This window comes from Canis lupus, chromosome 16, assembly GCF_003254725.2.
Source record: "Canis lupus dingo isolate Sandy chromosome 16, ASM325472v2, whole genome shotgun sequence".
NCBI lineage: Eukaryota > Metazoa > Chordata > Mammalia > Carnivora > Canidae > Canis > Canis lupus.
Window position 1 is genome coordinate 8,723,129 of NC_064258.1, and position 23,469 is coordinate 8,746,597.

General features: G+C 42.5%; 1 protein-coding gene across 1 annotated transcript in view; it reads left to right on the forward strand.

The window, feature by feature from the left end:
• The first annotated feature begins 405 nt into the window (after positions 1-405).
• KDM7A (lysine demethylase 7A) overlaps positions 406-23,469 on the forward strand; it is an 81,698-nt gene continuing 58,634 nt past the window's right edge. The window contains exon 1 of the mRNA XM_025433889.3: positions 406-702. Coding sequence (XP_025289674.3) covers positions 509-702 — 194 coding nt within the window. The 5' untranslated portion in view covers positions 406-508. The remainder of the gene's footprint in view (positions 703-23,469) is intronic.

Below are 23,469 nucleotides of genomic sequence, written 5' to 3' on the forward strand. Positions count from 1 at the left end.
GGCGGCTCACAAACGCCGGAGCCCGCTCCCCGCACGCTCCCGCCGGGCCCCTCCCGGAGCCGCGCTCCCCGCGCCGCGCTCCCCGCGCCGCCGCGCGTGTCCTCAGGGAGCCTCGGCCCGCCTCCGCCTCCCCCGCCCCGCGTGCCCTTCAGCGGGTCCCCCCGCCCGGCCGACGCGAGGGGAGCGGGGCGCGCGCGCCGGCGGCGGGACGACGTGCGCGAGACGCACGGCCCCGCGCGGAGCGCCGGAAGGAGCCGGGCCGCAGCCTCGCGCGTCGTGCGCGCGCCCCCCCTCCGGCCCCGGCCGCGACCTCGCGCGCGCGCACTGAGGCGCCGCCGCCGCCGCCGCCGCCGCCACCGCCGCCGCCGCGCCGCCGCGCCGCCGCCGCCGCCGCCGCCGCCGCCGCGGCTGCTGCTCCGGCTGCTGCAGGAGGCGGCGCTGGCTGGCGGCTGCGCTCGCTCCAGTCGGCGAGCGGAGCAGCGAGCGAGCGTGTGTGTGTTTTTTAAAGATGGCCGGAGCGGCGGCGGCGGTGGCCGCGGGAGCAGCAGCTGGAGCCGCCGCGGCAGCCGTGTCGGTGGCGGCTCCGGGCCGGGCCTCGGCGCCCCCGCCGCCCCCGCCGGTGTACTGTGTGTGCCGGCAGCCGTACGACGTGAACCGCTTCATGATCGAGTGCGATATCTGCAAGGACTGGTTCCACGGCAGGTAAATAAACCCCCTCCAGCCCCGCCGCCGCCGCCGCCGCCGCCGCCGCCGGCCGCCCGCGCCCCCCTCCGCCCGCCCGGCCGCCGCGCCGCGCCAGGCGCCGAGCCCCCGGCCCGGGCAGCGGGGCGCGCGGGGCCCCGGGCGGGCGGAGGGGCGCCGGGGGGCTCGCCCGGCCGGGAGAAGAGTCGCCACAACACACGGGAACAAAGGGGGCCGGCCGAGAAGTTGGCAGGCGGGGACCGGGGCGAGGGGACGCGGCCGGGGCAGGCGCCGGCGGAGGCCCGCCGCCCCTCGCCGCGCCCGCAGCCCGGCCGCCGCCCGCCGCCCGGCCGCCCGGCCGCCCGGGGCTCCGGCCCGGAGTCGCCGCCCGGCGGGTCGCCCTGCCCGGCCGGCCGCAGCGCCTTCCTTCCTTCCTTCCTTCCTTCCTTCCTTCCGGGCGGCGGGCGGCGGGCGGCTCGCCCCGGCTCGGGGGCTCCGGGAATCGCCGTCGCCCCCTCCCCCGCCGCGGTCCCGGTCGCGCCCCCGTCCCCGGTCTTCATCAAACTTCCGCGGCCGCGGGGCGCCGGGACGGGGGCGTCGGCAGCGCCAGCCGGCGGGGCCCGGAGGAGTAAACAGAGCAACAGATGAGGCGCGCTCGGGGACTTCAGGATGCCACTGGGAAGTTTGGGGCCGGGGGTCCCGGGCGGGCGGGCGGGCGCGCGGTCGGCTCGGACCCGGCCCCCGGCGCCCCGGTGCTGGCGGGGCTGGGGCGGGGGGCGTGGGCGGCAGGCCCCGGCGGGGGGGGGAGAGGGGGGGAGAGGGGGGAGGACACCGCCCCGCCGCTGGTCCCCAGCCCCCCGCGTCGCCCCCGCGGCGCGGCTCAAACTTTACAAAGAGTGAAATCTCCCGTCGCCGGGGGGCCGGCGGCGGCGGGGCGGCCGGGGGGCGCGGGGGCGCGGGGGGGCGCGGGGGGGCGCGGGCCAACTCTGCGGCGGGGGCGGGCACCGCGGGCCCGGGCGGGGGCGGCGAGCGTCGCCCTCCGCCTCCGCCCCCGCCCCCGCGGCCGCCGGCGTTTGGGGTTTGACGTTTGTGAGAGCTCGGGGCCGCCTCCGCCGCCGAGCCGTCGACTCGTGTGTTTTGTAATCAAAGTGTGAGGCTAATAAAGGGCGGCGCCACAGCCTCTTGACTCCGGCGTGGGAGGGATTCGCAGGCATTTAAACAAAGAAACTAGTTGGGGCTGGGCTCCCAAAGTCCTTATTTGGGTGTCGTGGCAAAGCCCGCGGTCACCTTTGGGTGAAGCAGGTTACGCGGGCACCGCGTGGGGTCGTCGGTGGACGAGAGTCCGCTCGGGGCTAATAGCAGATATGGTGACTGTGATTGTAGGAAGTGTCCTTTGATTGACAGCAGGACATTTAAATACAGCCTCCGCTCCCCCCTCCCCTCCCCTCCCCTCCCCTCCCCAATTTTACAGAAACACTACGCGACCAGGCCAGATGTCTGAGTCTCCCTCTACTGGCCCTGGGAGAGAAAACCGCTTACATTACAGCGTTCTTTTCAGGCTTTAGTGCTAGGTACGTTTACTTCTGCTTCATCTTCGAGGAGTTTTATTGAATCAGGTTGCACAGCCCTTGACAGCAACAACAGTGAAAGGAAAAAAAAAAAAAAAAAAACCAACCATCCCTAAAATTGTCACTGTAAAAAGAGGACAGCGTCCTAATTTTGTCTATCAGGTAATCTTTCACAGTCTGGGTCTCAGCTTGGGGAATAATTATAACAACTTTGTCAACCTGTAATTAAGAATAAGTTATCTAAAATTCTTTTTTTATTACTCCAGATCGATTCCCTCCCCCCCCCCCCCCCGTATTTTGATGACATGTAAAACTGAAATTTGAACATATCACATCTTGGCAGTTCTATTTCTATATCCTCTCTTCCCATAACATACCCTAGGCAACTGGAGTAGATTATCCAAAAATCTAGGTTACATATAGGATAAAACCAGAATCCCTGGTGATTATGTAAATACTTACTTTTTCTTTTCCCCAAAGAACTATTTTAGCTGCCTAGGAAACTTGTTCTGTTGTGCAATGTAGAAATGCAATATGTTAATAAATTGTAAACTAGAGTTTTATTTACCTTAATTTAAGGTGATTTAACACTATAACCATGGAGAGCTGCAGGTGGTTTATGAAAAATTTCGTAATGACATGCAAGTATAAATTTGGAAACAGAAGAAGTTTGAGGGGAAAATAAAGAGGGCATGTAAGGAGGAGGAAGACTGAGGCCAAAACAAATCGGCTCTACTTTATCCCATAAATTTGTGTGACTTCATATCTGTGCAAGTGACTCTGAAATGTGTGTTTTTTTGACCAGTGGTCCTTGAGAGTTTAATGTGGTTCAGATGTGAACAGTTAGAAAATTTAGTAATAATGCCCTGTCATGCAAAGACAGTTATCTTCTTAGCAAGTTTCTTAAGGAAGTATGGGTCATTTGGGTAATGTTAGAGAAAATAATGTTTATTGTACCGTAAAATAGGCAATTGCTTAACAAATGGAACACATCAAAATGTTCCTCATGTATTAATTTTTAAACAAATATCATTTGCTTAAGTGAGACTTGGCCCCTAAAGTACTAAGGTACAGTTACTCATGTCCATGCTCCTCTTTTCTTTGGTTTGGGGGGAGGTTAGGGAGGGGGTCCAACTGCAGAAGAGGAAGGGGGAATAGGAGTGCTGATAACAGAGAATTACCATTAATTACCAGGACAGTTTGTTGATGATTTTATTACTTCAAGTAGAAGAATTTTTTTCAAACTCAAGGAATCAGTGAGTTTTGGTATACATTTGAGTTTATTCTGTCTGGAGTTTCAGACATCTGGAAATCTGAAAAGTTTTTGTCTTCATTTAGCCTGACAGGGAAAGAGGGGCTCTTCCTTGACACTTTTCAGCCAGATTGAATAGGACTGGCTTCCTCCGAGTTTGAGGGTGTTGAACTACTGCTTCCTTGGTGTTCAGAATTCCTATCCCCTAGGTCCCCTAAGGCTTTTTTCTAAGTGGGAGGGGAAAAGAATACTTGCCAGGGTACAATGTGTAATTGATATCCTAAGGACAGTGAGCTAAGGAATTAACAGGATTTTCCTGGGAAGGTTACTTCCTAGACATGGAGTTCTTCCTCTCTGGACCCTTGGTGGAAGTAAGACAATGGAGATCTTTCCTGATAATATCCCACCCCCTAATCTCTAGGCTAGAGGTCTTTCTTTAGTACTCTTAATATCGTCCTATACTGCCTTCATTAAATTGTGTATTAGTGTCTTCTGTCTCCCCATTTGAATGTAAAAACCTTTATTAGTCTTTTTTAGTCACGTATTCTCTTTGATTGACAAAATTAACATAGAAAAAATGAGAAGTACAGAAAAGTATTAAGAATATGAAAGTACCCTTGTCTTCCAGGGGTTATCAGTGTTTTAACATTTAAGGTATGTGCATATATTTCAAAAAAACTGGAATTCATTTTGTGCATTCCACTGTTAAAACCTAGGTTCTCTTATTAACATATACGTCTTCTTGTGTCTTTAATATTGTTTGAAAACGTTTTCATTGGTTGCATAATTAATTTCATGGAAGTGTGTTTTAAAATCATTCCCCTTTTGTTAGTTTTTTATGTTGTAAAAGGTATTAAGCTATTACTTCTTGTAATTCCTAGTGATGGATGGTTGACATCCTTCTAAACCATTGTGAGCATCTCTATTATTTCCTCAGAATAAATCACGTGAATTAATACATGTAAAACACTTAGAAGATCTAGCACTTGTGAGTACTCAATAAGAAATTCCCTTGAAGTAGAATTATTGGTCTCAGGGCACAGATAATTTCAAGCTTCTGGTACCTATTGCCAGATTGTCCTCCAGAAAGGTTCTTCCACTTTACACTCTCACCAGCAGTGCTCACTTCTAGTTCCCTGCATCATCCCCGACCTTAAGGTGTTATTAAACCCTCCCCCCCAAAAAACCAGCGAAACGCTTTGCCAGTCTGCAGATAGTGAACATTTATTTCCACCAAAAGACATACCCAAGATTGTTCATAGCAGTGCTATTCATATTATCCCTTAACTGGAACAGTGTAAATGTCATCGGCAGTAGATGGGATAAAATGTGGTATATCATAAGATAGAATGCTACCCGGTGATTAAAAAAAGAATGCCAGACGGAAACATGTCACAACACCGGCAAATGTCACAGACACAGGCTAAACAAAAGGAGTCAGGCATAACAGTGAATGCTGTTGGAGTCTCCTTATATGAAGTTCAGGTGCAGGCCTACTTGGGTGAGTGGAGTCAGACTGATGCTTACCTCTGGAAGGGTGTTTACCAAGGAGGCCCTATCAAGGGAGCTTCTGAAGTGCAGGAAGTGTTCTAGATCTTAATCTTGGGTGGTGGTCACATACGTGTATGCAGATGTAAAAATTCCCTGACATATATATGTGCTGGAGATCTTAAAAAATGATTGTAATGGTTGAAGGGTACTTCAACGCTAAAAAAGAAAAATTAATAATTTACCATTTTGGCAGCTGACGTGTTATTTTGTGACTTTGTTTCTTGGCTCTGTCTTGTCCCTGTCTTTAATGGGATTGCCCCTTGTGTTTTACTGTTAAGTATAATGTTGGCTTTGGCCCAGAGTTTGCAGTATGTGTGGCGCTGTTCTTGGTGCTAGGAATATAGCAATGAACCAAACAGTCTTTGCTCTCTTGTAACTTATATTCTAGTGGGGGAAGAGAGAGAAATATATATGACAAAAAGAGAAGGAAATTGAGTTAGGAGAAAAGAAGGGCCCCGGGGGATAGTAGAAGGCCACTACTATTTAAATGGCGAGGTTATGGAAGGCCTTCAGAAGGAGGCATTTGAACACAAGATATTTTGGATTTTACTCAGAGCAAATGATGGATGTATTTTGAGTAGAAGAGTAAATGATTTGTAACCTTTAAAAGGTTCACTCTGGCTTCTGTGTGGAGAATAGACTGGGGGGAGGCAAAGGTGATAGGCCAACCAGGAAAAAGGCTATTGTAATCATCCAGGTGAGAGATGATTTTAAAAGTTGGAGTCCGTTTTGGTAATTTTCAAATGTGTAATAATTTTTATTTCTGAGGCTTGAATGAATGAGGAGCTTACTTTATGAGAATGGAAACATTTTATCTGAATAGTGCTGTTGGGTAGCAGTTTCTGAGGTAGTCACTCTAGAGTCCTGGAATTCACACAGACACTTACTCACCAAGTGTGAGGTACTGTTCTGATTGTGTTAGATGTATTAATTAGCTCATCTATTTCTCAACTTCTATTTCTTAACCTTGCTGGGTAAGTGTTATTATTGTCCTTATTTTGCAGATGGGATCTGAGGGTTAGAGAGGTCAGTAACTCTCCCAGGGTTACAGAGCTAGAAGGTCATATAGAGCTAGCCGATCTGACTTCATTCAGGTCGCTGACTCCTGAGCTCACTCTCTCGACCAGTAGTAGGTGGTACTGGCTTTCTTCTCCCTTGTCTGTCTTTATCCTGGGGTGTGAAGGGGCATAGGTGGAACAGATGCAGCAGGGTTCCAGAGAGAATGGTACATCTAGAACCAATATACTTTTGTTTTTGTTCTGTATTAGGTTATTGTCTAGCGTGAATATGTTAAAAATGGTCATAACTGCTTTGGGAACAGTATTTATAAAATATTTGAGAAGTTTTATAATTTAACTCTGTTTTCAGATTTGTTCCAATGGATTTCTTATTGGAATGTATTTTTATTTTTTAAATTAGGGTTAAAATATTTTTAAAATTGATTTTATATACATTTCCTTGTAATGATGAAATTACTTTTAGTGTTACGACATAAACTTACTAGGTGAACATATATCTTCCTGTAACAGAACAGGACTAGAATTTCTTAGTATCTTTTTTTTTTTAAGATTTTATTTATTTGACAGCGAGAGAGCGTAAGGCAGGGGAGTGACAGAGGGACAGGGAGAAGGAGGCTCCCCGCTGAGCAGGGAACCCAATGCAAGGGTCCATCCCAGGACCCTGGGATCATGACGTGAGCCAAAACCAATTGAGCCACCCAGGTGCCTCTCGATATCTTTTTTTTTTTTAGTAACAGTTTATCATAAGAAAAAATAGGAGTATTATTTTCATGTGTTTCACTTAATACAAGTATATGTGTATTTTATAGATATATATATACACACATACACATATATGTGTATGTGTGTATATATATATAGACATATGGATCTTACTGGATCTTGTTATTTGAACAAAATTTGATTTGATGTAGGAGTCTTATCTCAAGCTGCTTGGAAGCAGTGACATATAGTTCTCTCATCAAGCTTTTTTAAAATTTTTAACTTCAGTTTGGGGCAGATTTCTGCTTGGTATGCTCTCCTATCCTGTGTTCTTACGTATGAAATTGAGTTTACTGAATATCCAAGGGGAAAGAATGCCTTTATATTTGATGATCTGAAGTGGGAGCTTAAGAATAATGGAACAGGTGTAGGGGAATTTGATTATAAAGCAAACTGGTTGGTTTGAGCAATTCAACTCCACAATAATTTGCACAGGTTTTGAGCAGTTGGCCAGTGGTGATCTTGCAGCTGCTACCAAGTTTCTGATTCTTTTTGGAAGTGATGTTTTATTAATATAGTAATTGTTTACTTACTTTTCCACTAATATTAACACTATAATTTTTCCCATTAATTAAAGTATGATTTAATGGTAACCTGGATGATTTTAGTATGTGTTTCTGTGAGCTCTGGTTCCTTTTATTGGAGAATGGTTTTTAGAAACCGAGGCCTGGCATTAGAGGGTTCATTGCTGCAGGCGTTTTCTGTGGACAGAGCTAAGAAATTTACTCTGCAGACACATCTTTGTTTCTGTTCTATATACTTGTATGTTTTAAAACTTAAGAGTTTTCTAGTGATGACTTTGATTCTAATCCAATACCACATGGTTCATTTTAGCCTTCCCCCTTTCCTTACTTGTAACTGTTTTGTCCAACACTGAGAAATTTAGCTCTAATTATCTACAATAGAGTTATGTTTTGTTCCATCCTAGTGTATACATAAAGTAGTTCTAGAATTGCTAACTCATACCCTTGTAATAAATTTTTAACTAAATTACAGTATTTCTTTATGGTTCTTTTTGTTTTTAGCCTTATATCTATAATATCTTTAGCCTTACTATATCTAATAAATATCGGTAATATCTAGCCTATAATTTTCAGATAGCTATAACAGCTAGTAAGACACTTTTTCCACACTTAACCTAGGTTCTGTTCTTTTCTTCCCCAGTTTAGGGTATTATATCACTTATTTGTAATAATGTTTGGTTTATTTGTTGCATTTTGGATTCCTCCTACATCCTGATTAGTTTTAATTATTGGTTTATATGTAGAGTATGTAAAATAATACCAGGGTTCTAAGTAGTTAGGGTTATATATGAAAAGGTATATGAAGAAGTGTCATACCCTCTTCATCTCTCCAGTGCCTTTCCATCCCTTTGCCACCCACTTCTCTTTAGTTTCTGGTTTATTCAGTGTGGAGTTTTTGTTTCTTTTCCCACAGATGGGCAGATAAATGTGTATTTTCTTTAATCTACTTCCTTTACAAAAGGGTAGCTTCTGATAAGTACTCTTATTTGCTCCCCCCCCCCAATAATATATACAGGAAAACATTTCATGTCAGCTCATAGAGCTCTTCCTTATTCTTTTTAATAGCTGTATAATACTCCTTCATGTGTACGTTCTCTATTTTATTCATCCATTCTCTTGTGTATGGGCATTTAGGTTGTTTATAATATTTTGCAATTGCAGATAACTACTAAAAAAGTACAACCTTGTGTATGTGTATTTTCATATTGTTGGAGGTGTATTCAGGTTAGATTCCTAGAAGTGGGATTACTTGGTCGAAAGATAAGTGCATCTGTTGTTTTGTTAAGATTATCAGATTTCCCTCCAGAATGCTTGGACCAGTTTGCATTTACACCAACAGGGTACGGATGCATGTTTTTCCCCATATTCTTGCTATCAGACTGTTTTCTTATCTTTTAATCTTTGCCAATCTGATAGGTGAAAAATATTTTATGTTTTAATCTGCATTTTTCTAATTACAAGTGAGTTTGAACATTTCATATATTTGAGAGCCATTTTCTTTCTTTTTTAAAAAAATCTGTTTATAACTTTTTCTTATTTTTTAATTTTATTTATTTATTTATTTATTTATTTATTTATTTATTTATTATTATTTTTTCTGATTCTTTTTTAAAGAGCTCTCCTGGAGTTCTTTACATTAGGGCTACTGGGCCTTTATGCCATATATAAATATTCTCTCCAAGTTTGTAGTTGTTTTTTTTTTTTTTTTTCCGTTTTGTCTTGGTGATTTTTTTTTTTCTTTGCCATGCAAATTAAAACATATTTATGTAGTCCTATCTATCAATCTTTTATTGGCTCTGGATTTTGAGTCATGATTAGCAAGCTTTTCTCTACCCCAAGGTTAAAGAGGATTTTTACTTGTATTTTCTTTTAGAACTTGTATGGTTCTGTTTTTCTTTTTTCTTTTCTTTTTTCTTTTCTTTTCTTTTCTTTTCTTTTCTTTCTTTTCTTTCTCTTTTTTTTTCTTTTACATCTAGATCCCTAATCCATTTGGAATTTATTCTTGTGTATGGTATCAAATAGGGATGTAATTTAATTTTTTTCCTAAATAAATTTTCCTGACTGTCCCAGCACTATTTATTACAAAGCTCATATTTAGCGGCTCAGCTGGTTGAGCATCTGACTCGATTTCAGCTCAGGCCATAATTTCAGGATCCTAGGATGGAGCCTGGCCTTGGACTCTGTGCTACGGGTGGATTCTGCTTGGGATTTTCTCCCCTGTCCCTCTCCTCCTCCTCCCCTTCTCTCTCTGGCTCTTCCCCTGCCTATGTGTGCCTTGCTCTAGCTTGCTTGCTCTCTCAAATAAATAAATCTTTTTTTTTTAACTCATATTTACCCCAGTAATTTGACATGCCACCTTTGTCATAGCTGAAATTCTCTATACTTGGATCAGTTTCTGCACTTTCTGTTCTTTTCCACTGATCTGTTTATTTACTCTTGTATCACTACCACACTTTTAATTATGGAGGCTTTTATTGTATGTTTTGAAGTCTGGTAAAACTTGAAAGTCTCAACCTTGTAGTCTGTTATTTTCAGTGTTTTTCTGGCTGTTCTTGCGGGTTTATTTTTCCATATGAAAAAATAGTAGCAACTTGCCTAATTTCATTAAAAGCTTGTTGATATCTTGGGGTACCTGGGTGGCTCGATTGAGCGTTGGACTCTTGGTTTCAGGTCAGGTCATTATCTCAGGGTCGTGGGATTGAGCCCTCAGTAGAGCTCTGAGCTCAGTGTGGAGTCTCCTTGAGATTTTCTCCCTCTGCCTTATCCTCTGCCCCTCTCCCCGCTCCCGTGCTTGCATCTTCTGTCTCAATTGACTAAAAAAATTTTTAAAAGCTTGTTGATATTTTAAAGCCAGAAATAGACTCTTAATTATAGAGAACAATCCCAGAGGGGAGGGAGGGTCGGGGAATGGATGAAATAGGTGAGGGCACTTGTCCCGGTGAGCACAGGGTGATTTATGGAAGTGTTGAATTACTGCGTTGTACACCTGAAACTACTATAACATTGTATGTTAACTAACTGGAATTAAAATTAAAACTTAAAAAAAAATTTTTATTTATTTATGATAGTCACACAGAGAGAGAGAGAGGCAGAGACATAGGCAGAGGGAGAAGCAGGCTCCATGCACTGGGAGCCCCACGTGGGATTCGATCCCGGGTCTCCAGGATCGCGCCCTAGGCCAAAGGCAGGCACTAAACCGCTGCGCCACCCAGGGATCCCAAAATTAAAACTTTTAAAAAAAGCTTCTCAATATTTTATTGGTATTAAATTGAATTTCTAGATTAATTTAGGGAAAATTGACTTTCTGTGATGTTGAGTCTTTATCCAAGAACAGGGATGCCTCTTTATTTAAATCTAGTGACTTTCAGATATGTTAAAATTTTTTCTATAGATTTTGCAAATGTGTTAGTTTATTCCTATATATTGTTTTCTTTGTTACTATTATAAATGAGCTTTTCTCTATTATTTGCTTGCTAATTGGTTATTGGTCGTATATATGACGATTTGACTTTTCATTGTTACTTTACTTTTCTGCTATTTTACCAAAAGAATTGTTAGTGTTAGCTGTATCATCAGTTCACTGGAGGTTCCTATCATATGCAAATAGGTTTCTTTGCTTCCTTACCAATTCTGCCTCTATTTTTTTTTTCCAATTCTGCCTCTAAATGAATTCTCTTACACTTAATACCCAAGAATTCTCTTACATTTAATTTCACAGGCTTATATCCCTTACAGTATTAAATAGTGGTGGAGATAGCTGCTGTGAACAGCCTCAGGTAAAAATATTTTTCACTACATGCTTCACTTGGATATTTAAGTTGTATTCTGGTGATGCTTTGTGTCTAAGTTTAAAAATGTTATTCTGTATCAAAATTTTAAAATGGCCACTGCTTGAGGAACCTGGGTGGCTCAGTTGGTTAAACGACTGCTCAGGTCTTGATCCCAGGATTGAGCCCTGAGTCCAGCTCAGGGGAGAGTCGGCTTCTCTCTCTCTCCATCTGCCCCCATCTCCCACCTGCACACTCTCTCAAATAAATAAAATCTTTAATAAATAAATAAATTAAAAAAATAATGCTACTTTTGGTCATTTTTAGTGTAAAAAATTGACAAATAGAACTGACATAGAGGAACACATAAACACAGAGCAAGGGATGCCTGGGTGGCTCAGTGGTTGAGCGTCCACTTTTGGCTCAGGGTGTGATCCTGGGGTCCCAGGATCGAGTCCCGCATCGGGCTCCTTGCATGGAGCCTGCTTCTCCTCCCTCTGCCTGTGTCTCTGCCTCTGTGTGTGTGTGTCATGAATAAATAAATAAAATCTTAAAAAAAAAAAACACTGAGCAAGTAATGTGTATATATATGTATGTAAATATAATAGGAATCTTTAATGATCCAGGAATTTTTCTAAAGCAGCATTTTCTAACCTGTGTTTTGTGAACCCCAAGGGTTTGAGGTATCCTGGGAGTTTATTTCTTTTAATTTGTTTTATAAAAAAATGAGGATTTTTTTCTTTTAGTAGATTAGCTTGGGTGCCTCTGTGTGTATAGGAACAAGTATTCATGGTTAGTGGGAATCGGTTGATTGTTATCAAGATTGAATTACTGGTTTGGTTTGTCATTCAGCTGAGTACTGCTAGCTACCATGATGGTTTTGACTTTAATTTTAATGTTTTTCTGAGAAAATTTTAAACATACACAAAAGTAGACTGAATAGTATAATGTACTCCCAGGTTAACCATCACTTTGCTTCAGTGATTGTTGATTCATGAGCAGTCTAGCTTCAGTTGACCCTCCTCCTTCTATTGTATTTAGTTTTTGGTTTTTTGAGATTTTTAATTTTTAAAGAGATCTCTACAGTCAACGTGGGGCTTGAACTTAGAACTCTGAGATCAAGAGTTGCATGCTCTACTGACTGAGCTGGCCAGGCAACCCCACAGTTAGTTATTTTGAAGCAAATTTGTGACAATATCATTATATTTCTGCATATTTGCATATTTCAGCACATATGTCTGTAAGATAAGGCCTCTTTTAGAAAAATATTATTACCACAATCAAAAGTAATTGCCAATTCCTTAAAATCATGAAATATTGTTCAAATTTCCAAATGTCTCAAAATGTCATTACTTTTTCTGCTCCTTGAATCAAGATCCAAATAGTCTACACACTGTGATTAGTTCATATGTTGTAAGTCTTTTAATCTGTAGCAGTAGTTCTCAACTGGATGGGTTTCATCTCCCACCAGAAGATGCTTGGTAATGTCTAGAAACATTTTTTTGAGGGCAGAGGTGTTGCTACCGGAATCCTGTAGGTAAAGGGCAGGGATGCTGCTAAATATCCTCCACAACACAGCCCCCACGAGGAAGGACTGTCCATCTCTAATTCTAATACATCAGAAATCAATGTTAAAGAACATACAATGACATATCTCATTTGTATTTTATTTTGGGGAGGGGGAGTAAAACACTTTGAGAATGTTTTGTGAAAAAGTGGAGAACTTATCTTCTGTAATTTAGAAGTCTAGTTTTCCTTGAGCACAAAACACACAAATTTCAGACCTCTGGTATTGACTCCTGTTTATCAGTTAGTAATCATAACAGTCTGACATCATGTGCGGTTAAATTACGACATTGTTCAAGCTGGGAGATACCATTGTAGATAATTCAGTGTTTTTTTTAATGTGCAAAAGCTTTAATGTCAGATAAGCGGTCACTGTTTGACAAAGAAATTGGAATGATGTCCACTCTGGTTCTTTTGATTTATGTAGTGTCTTATGGATACTTTATATTAATAAATATATTAAAAAAAAAAAAACGAAGATTAAACAGTCCTGGGGATCTGCCTGGAGATCCTGGGGATATTCTCACTGTTCAAGAACTCCACAGACTGAAAAAAACAAAACAAAACAAAACAAAACAAAACAAAAAAAAAACCACCCCACTGTGAACTAAAGTCAGAACAATGATTCAGTTGGATAGAGTCCTAAAGCGGTTTAGTGAGTAACAAAGTATGGGACACAAGGTACCCTGGAAGCAGCGGCTTTCTGGCCACTTCCCATCTGTGATGTCAGAGACTCTCTGGGGTGACCACATTAGAGCCTTCTCCCCCAGAGACTGCTTTGTGGGGTCATGGGTTTTTCCTCTTCTCTGTGAACTCCCGCAATGCCTCACCTATCACACACACTACACTGGAGACATGTGGTCCCTCCTTTTTACTTTTCCGCTTTTTGAAGGAATCTTGGGGTATAAATAGTTTTATCTGCAGATTAGAGGAATTTAAGTCTTTTTACTTAATTTAACTTGTCACGGGTCTGAGTCATATTTCTCTCTTACATTCCTTCTATTTCAGTACTTTTTTTAAAGCTAATTTCTGTGTGCCTCGTTCCTTGAATCATTTTCTTTACTTTTTTGCTAGCCTGTCCTTATTTTCTGTGTATCAAAGGATCAGATCCCATGGTTACTGGAGAGCAGAGTCTCTTCTGTTTGATTCAGGTAATTCTTTCCTTAGACCTGCTTTTCCATCCATCCAAATGCCAGGTAGTCAGTGCTGGACTCTGCTCCCTAATTTTTTTGTTCTTGCCTCTCTCTGGGCAACCAGCTGGAGGTAGGGGAGATCAGAGCCCCTGAGGTGAAACTTTTTTCTCAGTGTCCTCATTCCATGAACCCCTTGTTGGAATTGATTCTCCGGAGCCTTTTGTATATGTCTTTCTCTTGGCATCACCTTGTTGGGGCTGCCCATCTCTTCAGGAGTGTGACCCTACCCAGGGAACTTACTCACTTCCTGCCAGTTGCAGAGTGCTTGTTTGCAGCCTTACTCCTGGCCCCAGGCCTCCTGCATGGGTCATTCACCAGTTCCAGTGCTCTGAGCAGTTCTTTTGTCTCTTTGGACAGAGCATAGGAAGACTGAGACACAAACTTCTGAGGACTTTAAGATCAAGTGATGTTAGGATGTGGGTGACCCTTTCTAGCTCTTCCTCTCCACCACATCAGTGGTTTTTTGTTTCCTCACCACCATCATGGTTTCTAATATATCTCTGTAATGCAATATTTATTTAGCATTTTTCTTTAAAACAACTTTGAATGGATTTTGTTTTTTTTTTTAATTTAATTTTGTCCTGAATAAAGGTTATCTGTTAAATCACATGTTTGCGATACTCACATATTTTAATAATTGTGAGAAAAACTGCATTTATTGAGATAAAGAGTCTTTATCATATAAAATGTGTACATGTGAGATGTCAGAAGGCTGGTGGTGATTGATGAAAGGATAGTAACAGACACAGGGAAGAATACACGTTTCTTTCTTTGAGGGAAGTAAGGGATAGAACTAAACCAAATGAGAATGGCTTTATACAGCAGGAAGCCCAGTGGCAGGACAAATTGTCCTGGCCTTCAGTTCTCATACACGTGTCTTGTTGCCAGTACAGTGCCATCTGGGATCTGGATCGCATCAGGTTCAGTGATGGGTGGTGCTGGGGTGCTCGGCTGGCGTTCCTTCCTGTTTCATTGGTGACTGTGCCTGCCCAGCAAGTGTGTGGAACTGCTCTCAACCTTAGCTTATTCTGCACGATGAGGGGACTCGAAGATCACTTTCTCAGATGTATCATCCTCCTAGCGGGCTTTAAGCCTTCTTGACTCCTCTTCCTCCAGGTATGCATAACTCTGTGCTCTGGGAGACCTTGAGCTAGATCAGTAAAAAGTAATTAGAGGGTATATACACACCCTGTGAAAAGGAATCCCTAAATGAGTACAGGTAGCCTATCTGTTTTGCAAAATAGCATGTATTCTTGAAATAAAGGATATTATTTTCTTTTTAGTACTTTTTAGTCTAATCATTGTTTTTGAAGTGTCAGTGCTGCACATCTTGCATTCAGCCATTTATATGTGAGATACAGTTGCCAAAGTTTGCTGTAGTTTGCAGAGATCAGATCTATTTTCAGAGTTAGAAAGTTTCTGGAAATGTAGCTTCAGAAAGAAAAGGAAACTGGCAAGTCATTGGGAATTATCTTTAGATATATTAGAACCCATTCCCTTTTGTTTATTCAGGTACATGGCTTCAATAATTGCACCCTTGCCCCCCATAATTTTTTTTCTCATTAGCAAATAGTATATAACCTTCATTAAAAAAAAAAAAAGAAAACATCCTTGTTCTGACATTCCCCCTTCATCTGCAGTCCCATTTCTTTACTCTCTTTATAGCAAAATTCATCAAAAGAAGTGTCCACGTGTACTGTCTCCAGTTTTGTTTTTGTTCTGTCTCTCTTTTAAGATTTTATCTATCTGGGAGAGAGTGAGAGAGGACAAGCAGGGGGAACAGCAGGCAGAGGGAGAGGGAGAAGCAGGCTCCCCGCCGAGCAGGGAGCCTCATGCAGGGCTGGATCCCAGGACCCTGGGATCATGACCTGAGTGGAAGGCAGGCGCTTAAAATACTGAGCCACCCAGGTGCCCCTCTATCTCTTTTTTTCTAATTAAGGTCCATTCTCTCTGAACCCAGTTGGACGGACTTTCATCTTTACTACCGAGTGGTAGCAGTAGCAGTCTTGGAGTACCAGGGAGTTCCCCTTTGCGGCTTCTGGGGGAATCCCTCTGCTGGTTTTTCTCCAGCTTCACTTCTTCCCTTCTCGCTCCTCATTGCAGTCCCTTCTTATCGCCCTGATCTTTTAACGTGGGAGGACTGCAGGGTTAGTCCTCAGTAGTTCTCTTTTTCTAGCATTTATCTGATCCCATGACTTCAGCTGTCATCTGTATGTGGATGATTCCTAAATTTTTATCTCCTTCAGAGACTCTCTCCTGAGCTCTCCTCTTGAATAGGTAATTGCCAAATTTATGTCTCTGCTCGAATGAGCAGTAGTCATCCTGTCGTCTAGCGCGTCCACAGCGGAAGCCAGAGCTCTCCTCCCTGGCAGCCGCGCTCTTCCCCCTGCAGTCGTCCCTGCCCTGGTTATGGCAGCTCCTCCAAGGCCAGAATCTTCAGCGCCATCCTTATTTCTTCTCTTAGAATCTACATTAAGTTCTTCAGCAAAATCTTGTTGGCTTACCTTTGTAATCTCATCCCTTCACATCCCTCCCCTTGTATCAATTGAGATTATTGCAGGAGCTTTCTCACTGCTCGCCCTCCTGCTAGCACGGAAACCAGAGTGACACTTTAAAACTGTGAGTTAAGTCTGGTGCCTCTTGGGTAGGAAGCCCTGCAGAGAGTCCCATCTCACCCAGAGTAAAAGCCTTCCTGTGGCCCCTAAGGACCTGCAGGTCGTCCGTGCACTCTGATGTCACCTCCCCTGCTTCCCCCCACCCTGCCACCCCACCCCCATGCTTCAGCTGCACCAGCCTGCTTTCTGTTTCCTACACAGTGGTCAGGCTTGCCTTAGGGCCCTTGCATTTGCTTTTACTTTGCTTAGAGCCACTTTCCTCTGATACCCCAGGGCCTGTTCCCGCACTTCTCTAGGTTTTCTCAGCCAGGCCTTCCCTAACTGATAGAAAATAGAAAATCCCTTAGCCTCTGGGACACTTCTTCCTCTGTAGCACTTGTTATTATCAGACATCTATGGTATAGCTACTTGTTTGTTTTTCTGTCTCTTCCAGATAAAGTGTAAGCTTCAAGAGTGTAGACATTTGGTTTTTTGGTTTTGTCACTCTTATATTTCAGGGGTCCTGATAGTGCTTGAATGAGTGAATGGCTGAGTCATAGAAGGCATTTTGGGTTCGTTTACAGTACGAAGTTTATCCCTTGAAGGAAGGAAGATGGTGTTAAGTGTGTCTTTTACCCACATACAGTGTTATGGCTGCTAAATAATAAACCAGTGTTACAGCTGGTACCTCCACCTGCTCATATTTCTTTTTCCTGCTCTCACCCCCCACATTGGACATTGCCCTCTAGGGGTCTCTTTGCGACCTAATCTCTTGTACCCTATCCTTGCTTCTTTTGTTTTCTTCTCTCATTCTCAAAGTCACCTCCCCACTTCTATATGCTCCCTTTCCTCATCCCCCTTGTTACACACATGCACGCAGATACATAAATGTAATTTAGTGTAGCACTTTCCTCTTAAGCACAAGTCTCTGGAAATTCCCTAGTCATCACTATGATTTCTTCCTTCATTTAAAAATAGTTCCTGAAGTGCTACTTTTCTCTGTGGAACTTTGCTTAAGATAAGATATTTTAATTCCTTTTGTCTAAAAGATTGCCCTCTTTCCATCTGCTCCATGTCTTCGTTCTTCTACACGACGGTCCAGGCTCATAAGCGATTCATGGTAGCTCAGCCCAGAGCTGAGACTGCTCTTGGTAGTGGAACAAAATTTGTCTTGAAAATTCATCATTTTTATGTACATCTCTGGAACTGATATATAACATGTCACTAGGAATGGTTATTTTTCCTTCCGGAGAATGGCTGAGGTCCAGTGATGGTTCTTCCCCCTTACACAATTGCGGATTTCCTCATCAAATTGGACAACTTTAATTTTTGTTCAGGAAATTAATGTTAAATATTGTTTACTAATTAATATTACATGTTACTATTATTTACTTAATCCATACCTGTTTACCCTTATTAACCTCATGATACGTATTTTATGTATATACTTGTTCGGTGTTTATCCCAGAGACAGTGGAGAAGTAATAATGGAGAAGGGTGAACACAATGAGTATTTCTTTTTCATAATGAGTATTAAGATGAGCATATGTAGTGTACAAAGAATGAACAGGTTAAGTAGGTATGCACAGTAGTTTGGCTAGACTGGAATTTTACCTATGTAGCAGGCTCTATAGGAGCACCTCCCTTTTCCTCCTGGCTTCTCTGTTTCTTTTCTTTTTTTGTTTTCTTTTTTAAGGATTTTGTTTATTTACTTGAGAGAGCGCGTGTGTGCGAGCATGCATGCATGAGCGGGGGAAGGGCAGAGGGAGAGGGAGAAGCAGGCTTCCCTTTGAGCACGGAGCCAACGTGCGGCTCTCTGGGACCATGACCTGAGCCAGGCAGCCGCTTAACCAACAGAGCCATCCAGGCGCCCCTCCCTCTCTATTTCTGCCATCCAGGTGCCCCTCCCTCTCTATTTCTATCTGTCTCTATCTCTTGTGGACTTGTTGCTGAAAGCACTTGAGACTTGGCCTGAGGACTTTGTCCAGCTGTAGGAGCTCAGCACCTTGTATTTGAAGCAGGCTGGAGGTGCTGGGAAGGTAATGCCCCTAGGATAGCCATCAACCATTGTCTTTTGGGAAACTGGATAAATAACCTAGCTTCTTCTTCCCTTGGGTCGGACCATGCCCCTTCTCCATAGTCTTCCAGATGTCCCCAAAGGGCTCATTAGGGTACATATGCATTATGGCTTCTTTCTGTCTCACTTTTACACTTCTCTACTAGTGCTACCAGGGATCACTTGCCATGTGAGCATCTGCACTCAGATTTGTGTATCAGGATCTGCTTCTTGGAGACTTCCACCCTAAAGCAGTAGAAAATTATTAATGAGAAGAAGGATCATAAGTGAGAGATACTGGGTTTGAAAGTAGAATGTGGATTCCCTTTATGAAATAGCAGATTTTTTACGTGATGGTCATATATGCATATTAATGACTATAATAAGTGTGCATTCATTTTCTTGTATCTGCGTAGATGCAATCCCTGTAGGTGCACCAGGGACATTACTTGCAGAGTAGACTATGGAGGCTGCTTACTTACCTACCTCACTGAATAGTTTTCTGGTCCTGCTACCTGGAAAAGATATCGTGCCCTAAGTTTATATATGATATGATTTTACTCTGGAACTGTTTGCTGCTGTTTTATTTCTCCCCTTCTTTATTCTTTTCGAATCCCTTCTTTTTCAAAATGCTAGAAACATTCTATGTACTGGAAGTAACCTTTAGCATGGGTACAATTGGGATGAAGTGTTAACATTTTACAGATTAATTAGCATACAAAAAATAGCAATCACGTTGCCATCTTTGAGGAATGATGCGGTCTGCTGGAATAAAATTTTCCTATAACTGAAGATTTTCCTTGTGAAATGTGGTTGAATGTCCTCAGAAAAGTTGCTCAGGAGATATACTTCCTCTTATGTCAGTTATTTGTAGAAGGATATTGGTGGATATATTACGCTTTCACAGAGAATATTGCACTATTTAATTTTGATGACTAAGTGCCGTGCACCTTAGTTTGCTGTAGGTATGGGCTGCTGGCCTGTGTCGGACTGTGTGTGTACTAAATTGCCTCAGACCAGAGGTATTTATTGGTAGTGTTTCATCTCCTTCCTTGCTGTACTTTCTTGCTGTCTCTTACATACTGCTTCTAATTTTCTGTGTTTTCTTAACTGGAGAGAAACTTAAGATTTCAGTGGGGAAACAGACAACAGGTCTTCTTAAATTACTTGCTCTGTCATTTTGATACATTTGTGTGACAGGATGAGCCTAGTCAGGAATGGAGTCAAGCTATGCAAAAGGGATTTAGCAGGTGTCATTTAAATAGATCTGGCAGGCAAGGTTAGAATTTTTAAAGTAAGAGTGCTTGTGAAGCTGGATAGTTGCTTTGACTTCTTATTACCCTGGGACAGAAGCTCTGCATGGTGAATAAGGGTAGTCGTGGCACATAGGTAATTTTACCCAGAAGACCCTCAGGTGGCTAGGCTAGTGAGATGGTGTGTCTTGATTCTTATGCGGTCTTATTTGACTGGAATTGTTCTGTGAGTAACCTTACCTCCTGTGGGACAGTTTAAGAAATGGTCTTTTGGAGAATGCTCTTCAGGCAGTCCTCACTTAGCATGGTTCCGATATGCACAGATTTCAGTTACCATGTAAAGGAAAATTGTTTCTCTGCTTAAAACACTTCTAACACCAAATGTGTGGATTTTCCACACTAAGCAATTACCCAGTTGTCTGCAGATGCCAGCTGGGTGTCTTATAATTTAATTCAATTCTCACACTAACCACCTGGAGTTAGTGCAGAACTCACTTAAGGTTTGGTCCTGAAGGGCTTAGTCCCACAAGACTGTCTCCCTATGTCAGACACCAGTCACAAATAGTGGGTTCCTAGGTAACCTATGCTTCTGTTCGAACCTTTCAGGTTTGATAATTTGCTCTAATGGCTTACAGAACCCAAGGAAACAGTATTATCAGTTTATTATAAAGGATATCATAAAGGTTTCAAATGAATAGCCACATGAAAAGGTACTTAGGGTAAGATCCAGAAGAGTCCCACATGCAGGAGATTCTGTCCTGTTGGGGTTTGGGATGTGCCACTCTTCTGGCACCTGAATGCACTCACCAACCCCAAAGGGCTCCAGACCCATTCATTTTTATAGAGGTTCCATTATGTAGGCATGACTGAACCGTTGGCTCTTAGTGATTAATTCAGTTCCTGGTACTTATCCTGGCCTCCTCTGCAGTTGGGAGTGGGGCTAAAAGTTACAACCCTGTGGTCCCATGGTTGGCTCCTTTGACAACCAGTCCCCATCTTGAAGCCCTCCATTAGCATAAACTCAGGCTCCATAGAAAGCGGCTTGTTATGAATAACAAAAGGCTTTACTTTCACCCTTATCAGGAAATTAACAGGGGTTTTCTGCACTCTGCTAGGAACTAGGGACAAAGACCAAATACATATTTCTTCTTCTATCAAGACAGCACTAGTTAAATAGCACTAGTTCCCCAATAACATAATTCAAATTTTAGTGACCACGATATGTTAACTGCATAAAGCACAAACATTGCTACCAGCTCTCCCATACGTGGTCAACGAATCTGTTTGTAAATAACCAGGTGTGCATCTGTTCTTCAGTTCATACACAGACAGGAAAGCATGTTGTTGTGCTGCTTCATTGTCTCTCAGTGATAAACCCACATGACACATCGCAAAACCGGGTTATCAAAAGAGGAAGTGCTAATAAAGGTGAAAGTGCAGCAGAAACAAAAAGTGATGGTTCTGGAAGTGTAATTTAAATTGTGCATAAATGGAATAATAAATAACTGATAGAAGGAATGTTAACACTGATGCCATTTGAGAGACTTAAGATACACAGCCAGAGAAACTTAGTCAAGGCAAATTTTATGTTTTAAATTACCCTACTTGTATGTTTTGAAATAGAATGGTCCAGTCTTTTACTGTTGAGCTTTTCTAGACAACTCAGGACTACCCATTCCCCCCACCCCCCTTTTTTAGGATTTATTTTGTTTGTTTGAGCAGGGGGAAAAGGGAGAGAGAATCCTCAAGCCAACTCCCTGCTTAGCACAGAGCCCTACAGGGGCCTGATCTCAGGACCTGGGATCATGACCTGAGCTGCAATCAAGAGCCAGATCCTCAATTGACTGAGCCACCCAGGTGCCCCCATTTCACTTTTGATGGATACTTCTGATTTTTAATTGAAGTTCTCCCAGATCTTCTGGGTAATATATGGAATTCCATGTAGGGATATTTCTTCTGAATTATGTCAAGCTTTCCATGGTCCAAAGCCCTATTCCAGTTCATACATCCATCACTGAAAATGAAGAAGCTTACTAAGGATGTTAGTGGTCCCCCTCAGAATGCTACTTTAGACTCTGTCACAAGAAGTTCTCTAATAGTAATCTTTTCTCTTGGCTTAGGGTAGAATGTGGTCTCTGCTGTTAGATGCTGGCACTGAAGACTTTACAGGAGGAGAAGGGTTATGAAGGGAATAGATGTGTTTGCATTGACTCCTGTTTTTTGTAGCTGACTTATCACTAAGTGTCTTCAATGTAAAAGTTTATGACTTGCTGTTATCTTTTATCCTAGGGTGTGATCTCTTAGTCCTGAATATATTAAATCTTCTGTAAGTGTCATTAGACCCTAGGAATATAGCTTTCCTTTTCCCATATTCACAGTGGGAAATAGGACTGTCAACTGGCTTGAAATGTTTCTGATGGCTGTTGGTTCATCTTTAAAAATCTACTTCTATTTATAATTTATTTAATCTGTTCTTTAAATAGATACTCTATTTGGGAAATCAAAATAGGGACACTTAGGAGCTACATGAAAGGAAAACAAAATAAGTGGTCATAATATAAAAATCTGTAACAAATAGGGACCCTTTCCGTACAATGGGATTATACCTGTGACTGAACCTAAATAGGAATACTGCATTCTTTTGCATTGCCATAAACTATGGACATTTCAAAATAAGATCTCAAAAGAAAAATTCATCAATTATTTATTTTTTTCTCCCTCACATCCATTTTTTTTACCCCTATATTTGCAAAATTCATATTTAAACAGGCTTCAGGATAGTAGCCCAAACTAATGCCTCCTAGATGTGCTTGGAATTCCTGCTTTGTGTCCATCAGTAAATATTTCGTGAGCATCTCTTATGTAACCAACTTCAGGTAATTCTGTGGAGGATAGGAAATTCTGAATTATTAAATATTACTCATGTCTTTAAGGAACTTAGAGTCTGGTTGGAATCACAGAGTTCTCATAGGAAACAACTGAGAGTAAGGTATTGTGCTGGCCTCTGTGCCCAAATACCATTTCTTTGCTGAGCTGGCCGCAAAAGAATTACCTGGGGAACTTGTTAAAAATAAAGATTATTGGGTCCCACCCATTAACTTCTCCCTGTAGATCTGAGGTGGGGCTCAATAATGTGTTTTTCTTTTTAGAAATAAGCAATGCATAGGACAAAAGATACAGAAGGTTTTATGGTAAAAAGCAATTCTCCCTCTCCATTCTGCATCCATTCCCGGTTTCTTTCCCTGAGGCACCACTTTCACTAATTTTTTGTGTATTGTTCCAGACTTACGGTCAGCATGGGTTTGCAAACATGCACACGTTCTTGGTTGGGGGTGGGGGCATGTTATACAGACTGTTCTGCACCTGGCTTTCCAGCATATCTTAAAGATCTTTATCTTTTCTTACGGAGCTTCCTCATTCTTTTGAAAAGCTGCTTCCTAGCAGCTTATAAAAGCTCTACAGGGGCTTCTGTTGCACAGCCGGGTTTGGGAGCCACAAATAGTCTAAATGTTAAAAGAGTTCAGAAAAAGTTTTCTTGAAATGTTAATACTTTAAAGTCTTGCAATTCATAGCAAGGAACTAGACTCAGCAAACATTTCATGTACTTCTAGATTCAGGTTGCTTTAGAGCAAATTTTACATAATGATTCTTGTTATGGTTAATAGGTAAAATTTATCAGTCAA